This window comes from Musa acuminata, chromosome BXJ1-4 (assembly GCF_036884655.1).
Source record: "Musa acuminata AAA Group cultivar baxijiao chromosome BXJ1-4, Cavendish_Baxijiao_AAA, whole genome shotgun sequence".
Taxonomy (NCBI): Eukaryota; Viridiplantae; Streptophyta; class Magnoliopsida; order Zingiberales; family Musaceae; genus Musa; species Musa acuminata.
The window spans coordinates 39,037,130-39,054,948 of NC_088330.1; the positions used below are offsets into that span (position 1 = coordinate 39,037,130).

At 37.6% G+C, this 17,819-nt stretch overlaps 3 protein-coding genes across 4 annotated transcripts; 1 reads left to right on the top strand and 2 right to left on the bottom strand.

The window, feature by feature from the left end:
• Positions 1-4: 4 nt before the first annotated feature.
• Positions 5-3,076, bottom strand: LOC135666221 (cysteine-rich receptor-like protein kinase 44). 2 transcript variants are annotated; one of them, XM_065177791.1, is made up of 7 exons: positions 2,225-3,076; positions 1,624-1,750; positions 1,404-1,554; positions 1,108-1,318; positions 781-1,018; positions 552-702; positions 5-482 (listed from the first exon to the last, which is right to left on the bottom strand). In XM_065177791.1, the coding sequence occupies exons 1-7, from the start codon at positions 3,024-3,026 to the stop codon at positions 147-149; spliced, it is 2,016 nt and encodes a 671-aa protein (XP_065033863.1). In that variant the 5' UTR covers positions 3,027-3,076; the 3' UTR covers positions 5-146. The 2 variants fall into 2 exon arrangements, with proteins under 2 accessions (XP_065033863.1, XP_065033869.1); XM_065177797.1 differs by having other exon boundaries at positions 1,404-1,531; positions 1,628-1,750; positions 2,225-3,074.
• Positions 3,077-4,372: 1,296 nt separating this feature from the next.
• On the top strand, positions 4,373-5,221 carry LOC103982860 (antimicrobial ginkbilobin-2-like protein). Its single transcript, XM_009399911.3, has one exon. The coding sequence runs from the start codon at positions 4,408-4,410 to the stop codon at positions 5,149-5,151; it is 744 nt and encodes a 247-aa protein (XP_009398186.1). The 5' UTR covers positions 4,373-4,407; the 3' UTR covers positions 5,152-5,221.
• A 4,776-nt stretch (positions 5,222-9,997) lies between these two features.
• On the bottom strand, positions 9,998-11,363 carry LOC135672607 (peroxidase 1-like). Its single transcript, XM_065181102.1, has 4 exons — positions 11,075-11,363; positions 10,812-11,000; positions 10,566-10,728; positions 9,998-10,489 (listed from the first exon to the last, which is right to left on the bottom strand). Exons 1-4 carry the CDS (start codon positions 11,294-11,296, stop codon positions 10,101-10,103), a joined length of 963 nt encoding a protein of 320 aa, XP_065037174.1. The 5' UTR covers positions 11,297-11,363; the 3' UTR covers positions 9,998-10,100.
• Between the last annotated feature and the right edge of the window lie 6,456 nt (positions 11,364-17,819).

Sequence of the window (17,819 nt, forward strand, 5' to 3'; positions counted from 1 at the left end):
ATAATAACTTCCAATAGTTCTTCACTAGTGGTTTATGGAAACATAGAGAGATTGATGCCAGTTTTTATTCATACAACGGTGGAACGACGGTTTCCATTATTTGAAAAGGGAAATAATAGTTACATGTTCTTCTTCAACAGCTTCTACTATCGTGGCTCCATCTCAGAGATGGAGACTTCATTTTCCGACCATCTTTCTTTTACAGGCAGCTGAGCCGCCCTGTCTGCCTCGAGCAGATCCGCCGCCTCTTGGATCGAGCTGCCATGGACGTAAAAAGCAGGTGGTGAAGGGGTGGGGAGAGTGACAGAGGCACTACTGAGCATAAGCACCACAGATGCCATGCCCGGCCTCTCCGCCGGCTCTTCTTGGACACACAGCAGACCGATGTGCATGCATCTCAGTGCTTCCTGTGGTCCGTACTGCTCGTGCAGGCTTCGGTCGACCACCTGCAACGCCATCCCTCTGTTCCAATGGCTCCAGACCTATGGCATCGATCAACTGTGTCAGGCACTGAAGCTATCGTAATCTGTAAGGGAAATATGATCTCTTACGTAGCTGAGCAGGTCTAGAAATCTCCCAGATCCCTGATGACCACTATTCTTCTGGCCCGTCAAGATCTCCAGAATTAGCACGCCGTAGCTGAACACATCTGATTTGGCCGAGAAGAACCCATGCATTGCGTACTCCGGTGCCATATATCCACTGATGAAATCGACGAGACATCATTGTTTTGATAAAGAGTTCGTTCTTCGCAGGATGAGAACAAGAAATGCTACTTACTATGTACCGGCGATTCGGCTAGTATTCCCCTGCGTCTCGTCGATGTTGAACAGCTTCGCGAGGCCGAAGTCTGAGATCTTAGGGTTCATCTCCCCATCCAACAAGATATTACTTGCTTTGAGATCCCTATGCACTATCCTCAGTCGTGAATCTTCGTGAAGATAGAGGAGACCACGAGCGATCCCTTCAATTATCTTGTACCTCCTCGCCCAGTCTAATGACCCCCTCCTGTTAGGATCTGCTCCATTGACATTAGAAAGAAGAGGTTGACTATATACTTGCCGTGAGAGCTTAGGAGATGTTCTTATCCTTTACATAGAGACATACCAAATAGCCATTTGTCAAGACTTGTGTTGGGAAGGTACTCATAGACGAGAAGCATTTCTTCCTCCTCTAAGCAACAGCCCAGTAATCTCACAAGGTTTCTGTGCTGTAATCTAGCAACGAGAATCACTTCGTTCTTCATCTCTACCAACCCTTGTCCTGAGCTCCTTGAAAGCCTTTTCACAGCTATGTCATCTCCATTCGCAAGTGTTCCCTGCACAGGACAGATGAAATCAAACGCATAAACTAGTCAACTGCTTCCTCATGCAGCAATTTTAGACTTCGAGACGAATGGGCACCTTGTAAACTGGTCCAAATCCACCTTCTCCAAGCTTATTTGCATCAGAGAAGTTGTTTGTGGCAGATCTAAGTGTGGCCAAATCAAATAGTAGAGATTCCACACTTCTGACTTCTTCGTAATTGCGCCCTGCTACGACAGATTCAACATGACTACAGGCTTTAAACGGAGAAGAAAACAGTGATCATCTCTGTGTTCAGAGATAATAGTACTGCTGCAACTTACGAAGTCTTCTTTTAATTGGTTTGCTTCGTCGTATGCAGAGACAAATGGCAACGATGAGCACTGCTGAAGCAGCGATAGGAATGGATATGATGAGAACTGTTCTCGAGGTGTTTTTGCTTTTTCCTACAAAAAAAAGGGAAGTGATTAACTGTAAACTGATGCTTAAGAATCAAAATTTAGACACTAGTCTTGTTATATGTGCACATATTTAAACCCTTGAGATCTTTAAAAGTTCTCATATGTGAAGATCTTTAAGCAAAGAAAACATCTTGAGAATGTAAACCTAATGAACATATAATAGGTGACATTTATGTTTCCTAATTTACGATTAAAGTGATCTTTGAAAGTTCTATGAGACTTTTCATTGTTGAATGGGTGGAAAGGTGACAAGACTATTCAAAAGCAATTCCCCACGTTTTAGGTCTTCTTTGTTGACCATGGAAAAGAGATGCAACGATGCAACAAAAATCATGGCATGAATGCCAACTTTTCCATGTTGACTAAATTGATTGTTTCGTTGGTTGGTGCTGATTGGCAAAATTGGAAACATGGACGAAGTAGGAACCTCTACGAAACTTCACTTGTTGATCGACTTACCAGACTTGGTGCCAGCTGATGGCGACGACGGAGGAGGCGACGGTGGCGATGGCGGAGGAGAGATGACGGAGAAGGAGAAGAAAGGCGCGATCTCAAACCTAACAGCGCAGCTCACCTTCACCACCTGTCCCCCTATCCTACCGTAGGGAAGGAATGCCAACGCTTGCTGGAGACACAACGAGCAATCATCCTGCGACAGGTCGCGCGTGCACTGCACCATGCCGTAGATGTTCCCAAAGTCGGAGTAGTTGGTGATCCCTACCCCGGACCTCGATGTCTTGGCCGCCGCCTGCGACGCGATGTCGTACATCAGGTCCCGCAAACGGCTGTTGAACACCGTCGGGTCCGTGACGTTCTCGGAGTTGATCAGACGGTTGATGCTGTCGTCATTGAGCTGGGAGAAGAAGTCGCGGTCGGAGTAGCGGAGGAGGCAGTAGTCGAAGCGGACGGCGGCGGAGGTGCGGAGGGGGCAGCGGGCGGGAGCGGCAGTGGCGGAGCTGTTGAGGCAGGAGGCGCACTGGCTGGGGGTGGCGTCGAGGCGGCACTGGGCGAGGCCGTAGGCCGCGGCGGAGGGGGAGGCGGCGTCGGAGACGGCGGTGGCGAAGCCGCTGGTGGAGGAGGTGAGGTTGGAGAGGAGGGAGGCCAGGTTGGAGGCGAAGGGGCCGGGGACGGTGTAGTTGGTGTCGCCGCAGTCCGTGAGGATGGGTTCATCCTGGGAATAGGTTTTGGTGGGATTCAAAGCTACTACAAGCAGAACTAACAGCAGCAATGGAAGAGAGGCAGCCAAGGAGGAGGAGGACATGGTGGTGTTTTGCTGAGCTCCTCAAGGAAGGAGGGGGAAGTAATAGTTCACCGTTAATATTGGTGTGCGTCTTTCGTGACTTTGGGGAACGGCTTGAGTGTTCACGACGGACTTACGTGGGCTTAGTGTTTGCGCGTCCTTTCCTCGTGGGTCCCAATCCAAATGATCTCAAATTTGATATCATTTTAATCTAAACATATAGATTGAATGCTACATCTAATATATATAATCTATCTTCTTAAATTCTTCATAATAATATAAGATTATTTTATTTATTCATCTTCTTTTATCTTATACAATTGAACATATTTTACTTCCACTAAACTTTCTATTCTCGAAAAACATGCTATCCTTAATTTTGTTTTTTGCACAAGTGATCCATAACTGCTCAACAGAGTAATTACTGTTTCTTCTAAAATTATCATCTCAGAAGTAATTACCCAACCGCAATAATACACATATTTCAGAGAGATTAATGCTCTCTTGACTCCCTGCAATTATCCTCAGGAAAAAGTAAAAAGAATGCACTCCATCCGTAGAAGCGTGGCATTTGTCCTCCTTTTTCTTGTTTCTTTATCCATCCATTGATGGTCAAAATCCCTTAGCCTGTGCAGGAGTTGATGAGGCTTACGCAAACTAGTGCCCTACAGCGAGTGAGAGAGAGAGAGAGAGAGAGAGAGAGAGAGAGAGAGATGGGTCTAGTGCCGTCATCTTCTGAGGGGGTGTCGACCGACCTACCTTGGACTTTAGTGGAAGATCTTATTCTACTATATCTCACAGACTCGCCTGCCTCTTATCTTTGTCCGTTTAGTCTGTAGCATCTTTCTTGCTGTTTGGCCATCACAAAACACCAATTTAATCTGTTGATTCTTTCTAGATCTCATTTTCTTTAATACAGAAAGAATAGATTTCTAAGCAGTCGCTCGTTTCTGGTCTGTTCTACTGATCCAAACAAACAAAAAATCTGGTCTATTCTCTCTTCTTCTTATTCTCTCTCGAAGTATCGTCTCTTTGCATGTGTTCATCAGTTGGTCATGGAAGGAATGGAGAATATAATAAGTCTACAATGGAAAGAATAGAAGTGGATGACAGAGCTTTCTTCTCATACAATTCTCAATCACATGTAGCATCTCAATCATCAAATCATTAAATAATCATTGCTCCAAACACCACCTTTACCTACTCTTTGATCCAAGCGAATCAATTGACTTTTTCCATGCAAGAAATATCCAACTTGACTAGCTATCCGCAGTTGGACCCCTTCGTCGAAGAAAGCTTCTGCATCTTTGTGCTTGACCTCATGACGCTTTCAAACACATTCGCCTATAAAACGCTTTAGAATTGCCCTTCCGAACAAGTACTCGACAGCTCTCCTCACAACATGCATCTCCTTCCGTCGTCGTCGTCGTCTCGTCTTCGCCTCCTCTCCTTGGCTCTTCTCCTCCACGTATCATTTGGCGTCGCCGCAGTCGATCCTCTCTACGCTGTTTGCTCGACCTCTAGAAACTACACGGCAAACGACGCCTTCGGCGACAACTTGCGTCAACTCATGTTCATGCTTGCTACAAAAGCCTCACCCATCGGCTTCGCGCTTGGCTCCGTCGGCCAAGGCGGTGCTAGGGCGAACGGGCTCGCACTGTGTCGGGGCGACATCAAGAGCACAGCGTGCACGACGTGCGTCCGCACAGCCGGCGCACGAGTCCGCGATTTGTGCCCCAACAACAAGGACGGGATCATATGGTTCGATGAGTGCATGTTGCGGTACTCGGACGTCGAGTTCTTCGGGGAGATCGACTTTGACCATAGGTTCTACATGTGGAACAGGGAGAACGTTTCTGACGCTGTCATGTTCGATGGCAAGGTGGAGAACTTGATGAACAGGCTGAAGCAGAAGGCGTACATCTCGCCGCTGTTGTTTGCCACCGGAGAGATGGAGATCGGAGAGTCGCAAGAGCTCTACGGATTGGTTCAGTGTACGAAAGATCTATCTGGCGGTGACTGCAAGAAGTGCCTCGAAGCCGTCATTGGTGAGCTTCCCAGCTGCTGCGATGGGAAGCGAGGAGGAAGGGTGGTAGGCGGCAGCTGTAATATAAGATATGAGTTGTACCCCTTCTTTGATGCTTAGGGCGTTGACCATTCATTCTGTGCATCTGTGTACACAACAATAAGCATTGATTACATTATAACTTTCCACATCATGCTGTATTTTCTTGTCTTTGGTTGTTACGCTGACGTTGAAAAATGAACTTAATTCGGCCAATTCTTAAGAAAACACTTATTTTTAATTTTTTGTTGGAAAGTATCTCGTTTTTTCAAGAACTTTACTATTTGACAGGGAGGATATCATTAATTAACACATGTGATTTTCATATGATATCCAAGAGACAAGTTATACATAACCAGATTGCCTACGTTAATGGACTTCAAGTCTTCTCTCCACCGTGATAGATTTTGGATTCTCCCATTACGACAGGTTTCGAGTCCTTCCTCTATTACGATGGATTTCAAGTGCTCCTATTATTGTGGGAGCTCCCTTTATCATGATAGATTTTATTTTACGTGGGTCATGTTTTTCTCAACTATGGTAGTCGAAACTTTATAGAGAATATCAAGGTCTCTTTCATGATGAGCATGGGCTGTAGAATGTCATTTTGTATAACGTAAGTAGAGATCACCTCGAGAAGCCACCCCTCAAGCTTCTCGTTGTTGAAAGTGATGGGACCCTATAGGTTCTCCCACATGATATAGTTCTCAAAGGCATCAATTAGAGTGGACTTGCTAGAGCCATTCAACTCCAGCACTATGAAGATCTCCCCTTCCCTCACCTTGTTAAAGATGGAATTCAATAGAATCTTGATCTTGGAGATTGCCTTTGGTAGCTCAAGGTTGGTTGCGAGAGTGATGGTGAGGTCATTCTTGTATAAGAGCTACAACTTCTAATGCTTCTTCACGCTCCAAGGGCGAAGTCATCAAGCTCGAGGACTTTGTGCTTCGGGGAGGCATAGCCATCAATCTCAACAACATCGCCATGAGCGTCACCAATGTGCTTGAAGAGCTAGTTGAGGGTGAAGGACTTTCTACCATCGCTGTCACCTCCAGAGTCCTGGTTGATGTAGCTCGGGAGCTACATACTAGTCATAGGTGTCATACACTTTTTACCATCGCTGTCGCCATGAGCGTCACGTGAGTGATGCATGTGTGACATGATATACACTTTTTTTTATTTATTATATTATTTAATATTTTATCATTATATATATATATATATATATATATATATATATATATATATATATAGTGATGTCCATGGATTTGTACAATGGGAATCGGATCATGATGAGATCATGATAACCAGACCGATTCACATTTAAACATATATCTTAAATATTCCCGGTTATATGTTACTTGAGAGGGACATCGAGATAACCAGACATATTAGTGTACTGTATACCTATCTATATGATGGAGGTAATTGGTCTCATAGCTGCTCGTGTAGGGACACTAGGGATATAATGCAAGTGCTCATTGGAGAATGAGTTCATTTATTGATTTGCTCACGAAATGTTAGATAGTTGATAATGTCTTATTGTCATACAATGATTCCGTCATCTTAGTGATGTATTTGATTTTTATATCTAAGATACCAAAGATGTCATGTATGAGTACTCCACTCTATGATACTAGATTTATAGGTCTGAAAATTTCAGATCTAACATAACCAATTATCAGGAGTGGCAACCAACCTTACAAGGACTATTGATGCACGGTCGTCGCTTGGACATGGGTTCTGCCCATGTGTGACCATCGCATATGTGTGCTGCCACTTGTGCGGCTTCCTGCGTGATCAGCCTAGCACTTGGCCTATGCCCACAAGTGGCTGCCACTTGTGTGATGGATGCTACGATGCGTAAATTGCCTACTGCCATCTGATTCGTTGGTCGTACGCAGCAAAGTCGGTGACGACCATTACTACCTCGTTATCATTGGAGATCACCTTTACAACAAATGTAACATTACTAGCAAGCAAAGTACAAAACAAAATAGATAGGAATATAGATCGATAAAATATGGATCATTTAAGTATTGCAAACAAAAATAATAGATCTAATATATTTGATCTCAAAAACCTAGCTCTGATATCAATTGTTAGCATAAAATCTATAATAGAATATATTAAATATAAAAAATAATCTTTTATACTAGTATTGAAATCAAATAATATTAGATCTGGTTTTATGATACATACTTTTTAATGTCATCTAAAAAAGGGATCTCCGTGTGATCTGCAAAGGCACCGTCTTTAGATCCAAGATTGTTGTCAATATGTAAAGAGAACTAGATTATTTTCCTCTCTTCCTATTCTTTCATAAGATCACTTAGATTGATGGTTAGGGAGGGTTGAGAGAGAGATTGTATCCCTCAACTATGTCTTCTATGAGATGCGTAACATCGATCATCCAGTCCCTAAAGGTCATATCTATTTATAGGCGAGAGCAAAGGGTCTAGGATAAATTATTAAGAGAATTCCTCCCATTAAAAGCATCCTCTAAGAAATCCTTACCAGGGACATTCAGATTAAGAAAGAAAGAGTTCTTTGAGAGAATCCGATTAGAGTGAGACTCAAGTAGAAACTATATGAGTTTGACAGCACCATACCTGGTATGTGATCTCTGGGTTATTAGATGGATGAAAGACTATAGATATATGATATCTAAGGACATACATGTCTAAAAGATTGGATTCTCCTATATCGTTTGAGGACTACAACGTAGTGGCAGAATATATATGTAGTCAATGAGTTGAGTGAATTAATAATAATTTACTGAGCCAAAATGAGTTCTAATAGATATGACTTATGACCAACTTGATATTGGACCTAGAGGGTTATATACATATAATAGGTGTTATGACAAGTAGATGCTCGAATGTGAGATATCTACAAGAGCCCCTATCTTGTTAGATACTTAATAAGCCCCCGAATTATTGGATCATATGAATAAGATCTAATAAGAGCCAATTAGATATTATTGGATAGAGACCCATTAATTTAAGAGGCTTAGGTAGTTAGATGAAGATCCAATATCCAATATGACAGGATCCATTAAGGTTAAGTTGATAAACAGCCTTAATAAATAGGAGGGAACTAAAGAGCTATGGACTAGACCATTTTGGCTATCATCTCTTATTCTCTTCTCTCATTCTCCTCCTCAACTAGTAGCCCCTCACTTGGGGCATGCGGAGATTTGGGTAGGGATTCAAGGAGTGTCTTCACAACCCCTATCATGTGGATCATTGCTAGAGAGGAGGATAGTTGACCTCTTTCATCCTCTCTCCCACAGATCTATAGGATTTCAGAGATATATAATCTCCCTAAGTAACATAATTATCTTATATGTAGTTTTTAGTTTCGTAGGTTTTTGCACACCGATCTTCGTATGATGATGAAACCTTTTATGAAATTATAAGATTTTTGTTTCTGTTCTTCCGCTACGCATATGATGTCACCCTTAGATTTTCTTACACTATGGTGGCCAAGTAGGTTGCCATAGTTGATGTCCTTGGCCTCTACTATTGGGATGGTTTATCGTTGAACAAGGATATCTTATCTATGAACCAGGGTAAGGTATCACTTTGCTATCCCCTTTTATTTTATTAGGGTCTCTTTGTTGGCCACTAGTACTAGTGGCAATTGAATTACTAACCACAATCGAGATAGTTGCATTGCTTGTTAGGCTAGCTAGGGCAAGAGTGGAATAACAACTTGCATTATACCCATTAACATTTGTACTTATTGGGTGAAGTTCAAAAATACTTTAATGGGGACGAGTAGGTGGCTCGAAATTACCTCTGGGAGTAAGAGGCTTGGGTTATTGAATAGATGCCTATATTATGTCAACATTTGAGCTGAAATGTTTACATCCACATACAAAAAAGGCTCCCTCACTCAAGAATTCATTGAAAGGGTTAATATGTGGACGTTTCTATGACTTTGGGGCCCCTTTCTAGTGCCAAAATATTAGGAAAAATATCATTGATATCTTTGTCAGCTTGATGTGGTTTAGACTCATATGCATAAAATTGTACGAGGTATCTCCGAGGTAGGAATATCATGCTCCCAAGGTGTCACCTACATGAAAACTGAGGTCGGGAGAGATTTCCCGACCTGGCCTCTTTCATACTCAAATTAGTAAACCGAGATCCCTAAATATGAGTTTGAGTTATTCAAAAGGAGTTTTAGGTTTAAGATATTTTTTATATATATTAAATGATGAGAATATAGTTTGTGATTACCTTCCTCATTATTATAGATGAAAAGAAAGCATGTGATTATTTTTCTCATCATAATGAATGAGAAAAAGCTTATGATTGCCTTTCTTAGCATAATAGATAACAGATGAGAAATCTTATGTTGGTATACTTTGAACTTTGTATTTTTATTTATTTATTTATTTATTCTCTAGATTGATCTATTGGATTGTGGGTTCGATTCCAATTAGGTTTGATTTTTTAGTTCCATTTGAACACTCTATATAACCTAAGGATTGCAGGTTCGATTACAATTAGGTTTGATTTTTTTATTCCATTTGAATACTCTATATAACTCAAGTTCTTAAATCATAGTTTATATTTCTGATTTGGATTACAATGAGGGTGACTCGGGTCCCACGTTACAATCACATGTTAGCTGACATTGTATTCTCCATCAACGCTCAATCCTATATTTATTATTTTTCTTTTTTCTCTAAATTGGTCTATAGGATTGAATCGATTCTAGATGGGTCGATTCCAATTAGATTTGATTTTTTGATTCCATTTGTACACTCTATATAACTTAAGTTCTTAGATTGTAGTTTATATTCCTGAATTGGATTCATATGAAAGCCCATTCTCACGTATACCACTCCATCTTACTTCCTCCTCGTGATGCAGCCATTGCCATGCATATATTACGGCATGCAAAGATCAAAACAAGACACAAGTGGAATATTATAAAAAGCTGAGTTTTATTCTCGAAAGAAGGAACCCAATGCACTGGTGGATCTCCTCCGTTATTGTTAGAGCAAATCAACGAAGCTAATTAACAGCAAAACACTTCTTCCTGATCTGTCCCGCTGCGCCGGTGAGCACGCCAATGTTCCCCATTTTGACCATGGAGTCGCCGAAATCCTTGAAGAACTCCGACGCAGATCCAGTCGCCTGGCGCAGCACGTACGCTTTCGTTTGCGGGTTCTGCAGCAGAGCCGCGTCGGAGTTGAGCAGCCCTCTATTCCCCGACACCTGCTTGTAGTACCCCGTGTCGAACGTGGTGACGCTCCCAGGATCCATCTGCACGAGGGTGGTCAGGTCCTTGGGTTTGCACTTCATCCTTAGCGTTGCTGCGTACTTGGGGTCGATGCTGGGATCGGAGCCGTAGATGCGGCTGGAGAAGGAGGAACAGTGAGAGACCCCGATCGTGTGTGCACCTACTCAGCAAAGAAGAACAGTATCGTTAGTAATCTGTACATGAATAGCTCAGACTTAAATCCAGAGTCCGCTTACCTGATAGAACTACGAGGTCCTGCACACTTAATCCCTTGCCAGCAAAATTTTGGATCAGCTGAGAGATTCCGTCGGTGGGTCGCGGCAGCTGAAAGGCCTCACTGGCGATCGATACCGTGCCATCTCTTCGCCCAGTCGGTACCTGCCAATAAGGGCCTTTGCTCTGAAGGCGGAGAGAGAGAGAGAGAGCCATTAGACAAGCAGTCATTGAAATCATCATATGGTTTCGTGTTTCGATTGGCTTACCAAAGCTACCACGTCCCTGGCCACAAGGGCGAGGATATCGGCGCAGGAGACGACCCCTGGGCAAGCCTTCTCGAGCTTGACCTTCACAACATCGATCACGCCGTACCCTCCGAGGCTTTGATTCGGAATCCCGTCCTTCTCGGCTGCCTGCCCGTTAGCAGAGTTCAGTAGAACTGAAGCATCGCATCCCTGCATGCAGAGAAAACTTGGGTTAGCCGCGTTGATCCTTGGAAAATGCACACAGGTGCCTCAAGAACACTCACCCTTACAAAACAATCATGGAAGTGCAACCTCAGCAGTGGACCGCCAAGACTTGGTGCGTACTTGATGATCTTCCTCATCTCAGCATTAATGATGGCCTCGGCTTTAGGGCATTTCTGGTTGTAGTACCCAACACGTAGGCCGCCTTGGGCCTCCGCACAGCCTGAGAAGAAGGGAGAGAGAACCAAAGGGAGGAAGAAGACGAAGAGAGCCTTGGAAGCCATCACTGTGGGCACAAGTATCGTGCTTGATTCTTGTGATGCTGTGGAGCGATTCAGAGCGAGCCCTTATATAGCCACTGGTGGGTGCCTCGGAATGGTTGGATTACGCCTCGCTTTTATTCCTTCCGAAGAATCCTTAGATATTGTCTCTGGAAAGTTCTAATCCTTAGATATTGTCTCTGGAAAGTTCCGTTGGTGAGAGAGATTGTATTAACTTTTGGTCCACTCAGTTGACTTTACTCTGAAGGATTGGGATCGACAGAATCGGGCTGTTCATGCATGATACATAGAGAGAGAGAGAGAGAGAGAGAGAGAGAGAGATGACCGTTCATGTTCTTTAGGCTTCAGCTGTATATTAACTACGCATCCAACATGCACGACCATGATAGGCTTGTTGAATGATCTAAAGCGCCCGTTAATTACTGCTCATTAACGACAAGAACATGCTTGTTTCCAAACATGGACTAGATGATACTTAAAAGATGAATCTAAAGAATTATACTGTGATTGACTTTTTCAAGAATAGTCTTCCTCCCACTTGTTGTTAATCTATTATGGCTGTGCATCACATGCCTTTGCCTTTGTGAGTCGAATTTATTATATCTAAAGCCACATACCACGGCCCAATTCTTGTTTCAAGCTGTATTCCGCTGAATTGATTTGGGATGGTCAACTACGTTTGCTCAAGTAATACTATTTAGCACAGTTGGTCAAATCATGTTAGGTAACATAGATAATACAGCCTAGTGATTCTGTGGTCCTGAATGCCTCACTGGTTTCAATCGGAAGCCCTTGGAATAAAACATGCCATTGTTTAATTAACAGGTCAATTATCTTAGGAATGTGATGGCTTGATTTAACAGACCCTAAATCCAACCTCAATTTAATTACAATTGGTGGGATGTTTTTGCTAGTATATATGCATTTACCACTGTTCTTAAGTACTATAAGCTTTGGGTAGAAGTTATCAAAAGACATGAAAAGTGAGAAGGATCTAACATCTTGCTTAAGAGTTTCATTTGAAAAAGGGTCATGGGAAGACCAAGCAAACTTTGGTCATGTGAGGATGGCCGAATCAGTATGTGTAAGTATAAAAATTATAATTATATTATTATTATGTAAAAAATTAATATCAAAATCAAAATTAAACAATAATAGATTAAGATCATTATTACGCACCTCTCAATATTATTCAAAAAATCTTTATTTGATCGACAAATATATCATCGTACGATCCAAAAGCTAGAACAATGCAGTTCTGCAATAAAAATTAAACTCATCTTCTTCTTTATTTTTATCCTTCACAAACCACTATAAGCGAACAGAAACTTATGAAAGTTGAAAATAGATATCATATTATGTGTATCTCTAGGTATTATTTATTTATAAGCGAGAATAAAAGGTTTATGATAATAAAGTAAGAGAATCCCTCCAATTAATTTAGGTACTTACTTTTTATTGACCGATAATCATAATTAAAATATAATTAAATTTATAATATATCTTACCTAATTAAATAGAATTATATAATCTATCATTTTCTTATTCAGTCCATTAATTGATAAGATATAAAAAATTTAAAATTAAAATAAATAAAATAAAATTTATTTAAAAATAATTTTGCCTAATTTTGTTTTGAAGATTTTGAAAAGCATTTCATAGATAATTATGAATTTTAAAACAATACAAGTCATAATGATTAAACATAAATATAAACTGGATAGTAAAATTAAATAATTTTAATTAAATAAAAAATATCAATAATATTATCTACTTAAATATGCATGATCATACCTTTTATGGGTTGCTTATAAATCCTATTATAAGAACATGTTTCTTAAACACTTTAAGCTGTAAAGTTTTAGTAAATAGATTAGTAATCATCAAAGTGGTACTTAGATTCTTAATTGACACTTATTGTTTTTGGACTATTTCTCTAACTATTAAGTATTTTATCTCGCTTGGATATATATATATATATATATCATTTTTTAATTTAAAAAAAGTAATAGTATTATGAAACTTTATATATTATTGTCTAGAAGCTTGTTTAATGCTATAAATAGTTTTTCTATATTTATAAGCTTAACTTTTTTTTTTTTTCTGTGAATCCTTTAGGTTGTTCCATATAGATTTTCTTATTTAAATTATCATTTTAAAATATTATTTTTATATCCATATGATGTAACTTAAGTTCATAACAAACTATTAAGGTCATTACAATCTTCAATGAGTCCTTTTTAGAAACTGAAAAAAAAAAAATTTTCGTTATAGTCAACACATTCGTTTTCAAAAAAAATTTTAGACATAAGTTTCGTCTTATATCATTTAATATTACCCTTTGAGTTATATTTTATCTTAAAGATCCATTTATAATTAATTATTTTATAATATTAGATAATTCAATGAGTTTCTAAATACTATTATGGTCTCTTAATTTCAACTATGATAAGGATAATAAAATCTATATCCCTTAAAATTTTTGGATAACTAATAAAATATACAAGAATAATATCTCTTGAATTATAAACTATACTAAGTTTATCATTCTCAAAAGAAAGATAATATTCTAACTCATCATTCTAAATAGGAAAACTAAATTTTTAAAAATATAGCTTATGTTTAAAAGATCCATAAGATAATTCATCTCTACGTGCAAGTGATAGGTTCCTAATGTTTTCACTTTCGCTTTGAAAAGATGTTTCATAATGACAAATCTTTCATATTTTTTTAGTTTTCAAAGTGAAAAAATTTCTATATATTACTAGTAATATAAGTTGGAGTACTAGAATCAATTTACTAAATATTAGAAGGAACATTTATAATATTTGATTTAAAATATACAAAGGTCATATTTATATCTTTCTTTGGAACCAAATCTTACATTTAACATAGTCCTTTATATATATATTCTTTCTTCACACAAAAGAAATATTTTCACTATGAAAACTTTCTTTTTATTAGTCTACTTGGCATTTCTTAACCTCACAAATTTATTTGAAAGGTGTCACTTCAACTTTCCTTTCTTATTACCAACTCCTCGAATAGTAGTTTAAATATTATAAAATCTTTCCTATGTTAACCTTAATTCTTCTAGAATATATATACTAAACAATTCATTCAAATCTCATTTTTTATCCTTCTTTATATTATAGAAAATCTTGAATGAGCCAAATTGATGAGGAAGAGAATTAAGAATGAATTACGTGAGAAAAGTCTTATCCATATTTATGTTTAATGCTTTAAGTTTCACAACATTATTAGACTAATTTTTTAATATAATTTTATAAATTATTGATCGATACCACTTTATCAACTACAAGACCAATATAATAATATAAACTATAATTTATAATATCTTATAAATAATAAAATATTTATTATAATTCATATCTCATAGGTTTATCATCCTAGGTTACTTTGATAGTTACTAGTCAAATAAAACTTAAATATATAAGTTACAAATAATATTCATCAAATATTCATTAATCTAATTTATGTAGAAATAGTTTTGATTTGGCATTAATCTAAAATTAAAATCAAATAATGATAGATCAAGATCAGGATTACATATCTTTCTATGTCATTCAAAAAATCTTTGTTTGATTTATAAACACACTTTCGTAGAATTCAAGAGCTATAACGATGTTGATTTGTAAGAAGAACTAAATTCGCTTAAGCTTAAGAATATTGAGAATAGATATTATATCATATGCAATTGCTAAAAGATTTTTTTCTATTTATAGACGAGAGCAAATGGTATATGATAAGAAAGTTGGAGAGTCCCTCATATGAAATTTATTTCCTAAAGAATCATGTCATAAGTAATTTTATATTGATCGATAATCATAATTAAAATATAATTAAATATATAATATATCTTAACTAATTAAGTAACATTCGCTAAACTAATATAGTAGTATATATATTAGTGGTAGCAGCACTTGCAATCCATAGGCAAAGGAAAGTAATGTATGAGACAAGTAGGAGAGTAGAGTTAGACCGAAGCTTCTTCACCCTAATTAATCCACCGCCATAAGCAATGGGTTACGTCAGGAAAATGCAAACAAGTGGCGTGTGGGCTTTGAGGTGAAGCATCTTCGTAGGAGAACGAACATGGCTTTCTCGCCATGCCTGCGTTTGCTAATATTTCTCTCTATTGTTGTTTTAGTGGGATGAACTCATTGACGTGCTGCTTTGCACTTCTTCGGTAACCCGTTCTTGGAACACGCAAATGACGAAAAGAAGCTTCAATAATATTTGTATGTCTGAGGAGGGAAAAATGTGCAGCACTTAATTACAAACATGTGTGCACCTCAACTTCCTCGTAGTACCAATATAATTCAATTAAATAACAAATTCAAATCAATAAAAGAAGAAAAATTAAACTAACGTAATGCTAGTCCAGACCAAATCAACCCATGAGTCACACATGGATGTCATAGGTAACATATTAAGTTAAGGTATAATGGGTTGGATAGAGGGGCAATAATATGTTTAACACTAGTCACATAGCTAGGCTGGGCTTCACTCATGAGTTGAGCGAAATCTTATTATTGAATTAGGTCATGCTTGGCTCGTGGGTTGAGTCATGCTAAGTCACATAAGTTGGGTCATGCATAACCATATGGTTAGGTCATACTTGGCTATATGAGCTGAGTCATATTTGACAACATAAGTTGCATTATATTTGGTCATATAAGTTAGACCGTACCTGATCATATGAGTTTGATCATGCCTAACTACATAAGTTCAATCATATCTAGTCATATGAGTTGGATCATGTCTAATCATATGACCTGTACTTGGTCACATGGATTGGGTCACACTTAATCACATGAATTAAGTCATATTTGATCACAAGGTTAAGTCATATTTAATCAGGACCATATCTAATCATATATGTTAGTTGATACCTAACCACATAGGTTAGGTTATGTCTATTTACATGTGTTAGATTATACTTGGTTAGGCTGAGCTTCACTTATGAGTTGAGCCGAGTCTTATCATTGAAATAGGTTGAGTTTTAGATGGGCACATGCATCGCACATGCTTGTCATAGGTAATATATTAAATTAAGGTATAATGGGTTGGATAGAGGGGCAATAATGTATTTAACACTAGTCACATAGTTAGGCTGAGCTTCACTCATGAGTTGAGCTGAGTCTTATCATTGAATTAGGTCATGCTTGACTCATGGGTTGGGTCATACTAAGTCACATAAGTTGGGTCATGCCTAACCATATGTTTAGGTCATACTTGGCTATATGAGCTAAGTCATATTTGACAACATAAGTTGCATTATATTTGACCATATGAGTTAAATCGTATCTGACCATATGAGTTTGATCATGCATAACTACATAAGTTCGATCATATCTAGTCATATGAGCAGGGTCATATCTAATCATATGACCTGAATTATACTTGGTCATATGGACTGGATCTGATCATAAGTTGGGTCATATTTTACATGTGTTAGGTTATACTTGGCTACATGAGCTAATCTAATCAATCAACTGGACATAAGTTGGACCCTTAATTTGATCCATCTTATTAGATTTTAATATTTTTAATTATTAAAAAGTAATTTAAATTCATAAATTATATAATTTACATTCATGGACTTAAATTTAAAACTAATTAAATCAAACATATTCACACATAATTCTTAAAAAATATATATATTTAATTGAATAAATTAAAACTAATATGTCAATCCAAAATTTTGATAATTAAATCAATCTTAAATTTTATTTAAACTTAAGAGATTATTGTAAATAAAATAATCATTCTAACATCACAAATCAATTATTATTATTTAATATTAATAAAATTTTAAAACTAAAATATTATTATATAGTATAAAATTTTAATAATTTTAATATCAAATATTTTAAGACATGAATTAAAACTGATTAGAAAAACATAAAGGATCCTATCTTTTCACAAGGTTTCCCTTCTCGATACTCTCACTGCCATACTGGATAAGAAATGAGAGCAAAGGAATTCTTTTATATAAGAGAATATAACATCTCCCCCAAAGGATAAACAGTAATTTAATTTTTATTTTACCTTCATATATAAAGATAGAATTATAATATTTATTTCTTATGGTTCACACACAAAAATAAAATTTATACTATTTACTTTCTAAATTCATGTTATAAAATAAATCAATTAATAATTTAATTAATTAATAAAATTATTAATTAATAATAATTTTAATCATTTTCTTAACCATACTATACAAACAAAGAAATTGATAATATAAATAAAGTAATCTGTTATTTATGATAATTAATTTATATTAGGAGAAAAATTATGGATGATTACACTCTAGGATAGATCCTAAATACTATCAATGGTATTTAAATTTTTCTTAATCTCTTTAAAAATTTATATAAAGAGAATTAATTGACTGACCACACATACTCGAATTTCTAGATTTACTTACTTTTGGAGAGGAGACCGACCCTCTAATCTGTTTCACTTCTTCACGTTGATAGTGCGGGCAAGTCTGTAT

Coding starts and splice junctions, on each gene's coding strand:
- LOC135666221 (XM_065177791.1), bottom strand. CDS start 3,026: ATGTCCTCCTCCTCCTTGGCTGCCTCTCTTCCATTGCTGCTGTTAGTT. Junction 1,751..2,224: donor ATCAGCTGGCACCAAGTCTG/GTAAGTCGATCA, acceptor TTTTTTTTGTAG/GAAAAAGCAAAAACACCTCG. Junction 703..780: donor AGCCGAATCGCCGGTACATA/GTAAGTAGCATT, acceptor CGATTTCATCAG/TGGATATATGGCACCGGAGT.
- LOC103982860 (XM_009399911.3), top strand. CDS start 4,408: ATGCATCTCCTTCCGTCGTCGTCGTCGTCTCGTCTTCGCCTCCTCTCC.
- LOC135672607 (XM_065181102.1), bottom strand. CDS start 11,296: ATGGCTTCCAAGGCTCTCTTCGTCTTCTTCCTCCCTTTGGTTCTCTCT. Junction 11,001..11,074: donor TCCATGATTGTTTTGTAAGG/GTGAGTGTTCTT, acceptor CTCTGCATGCAG/GGATGCGATGCTTCAGTTCT. Junction 10,729..10,811: donor CCAGGGACGTGGTAGCTTTG/GTAAGCCAATCG, acceptor CTCCGCCTTCAG/AGCAAAGGCCCTTATTGGCA.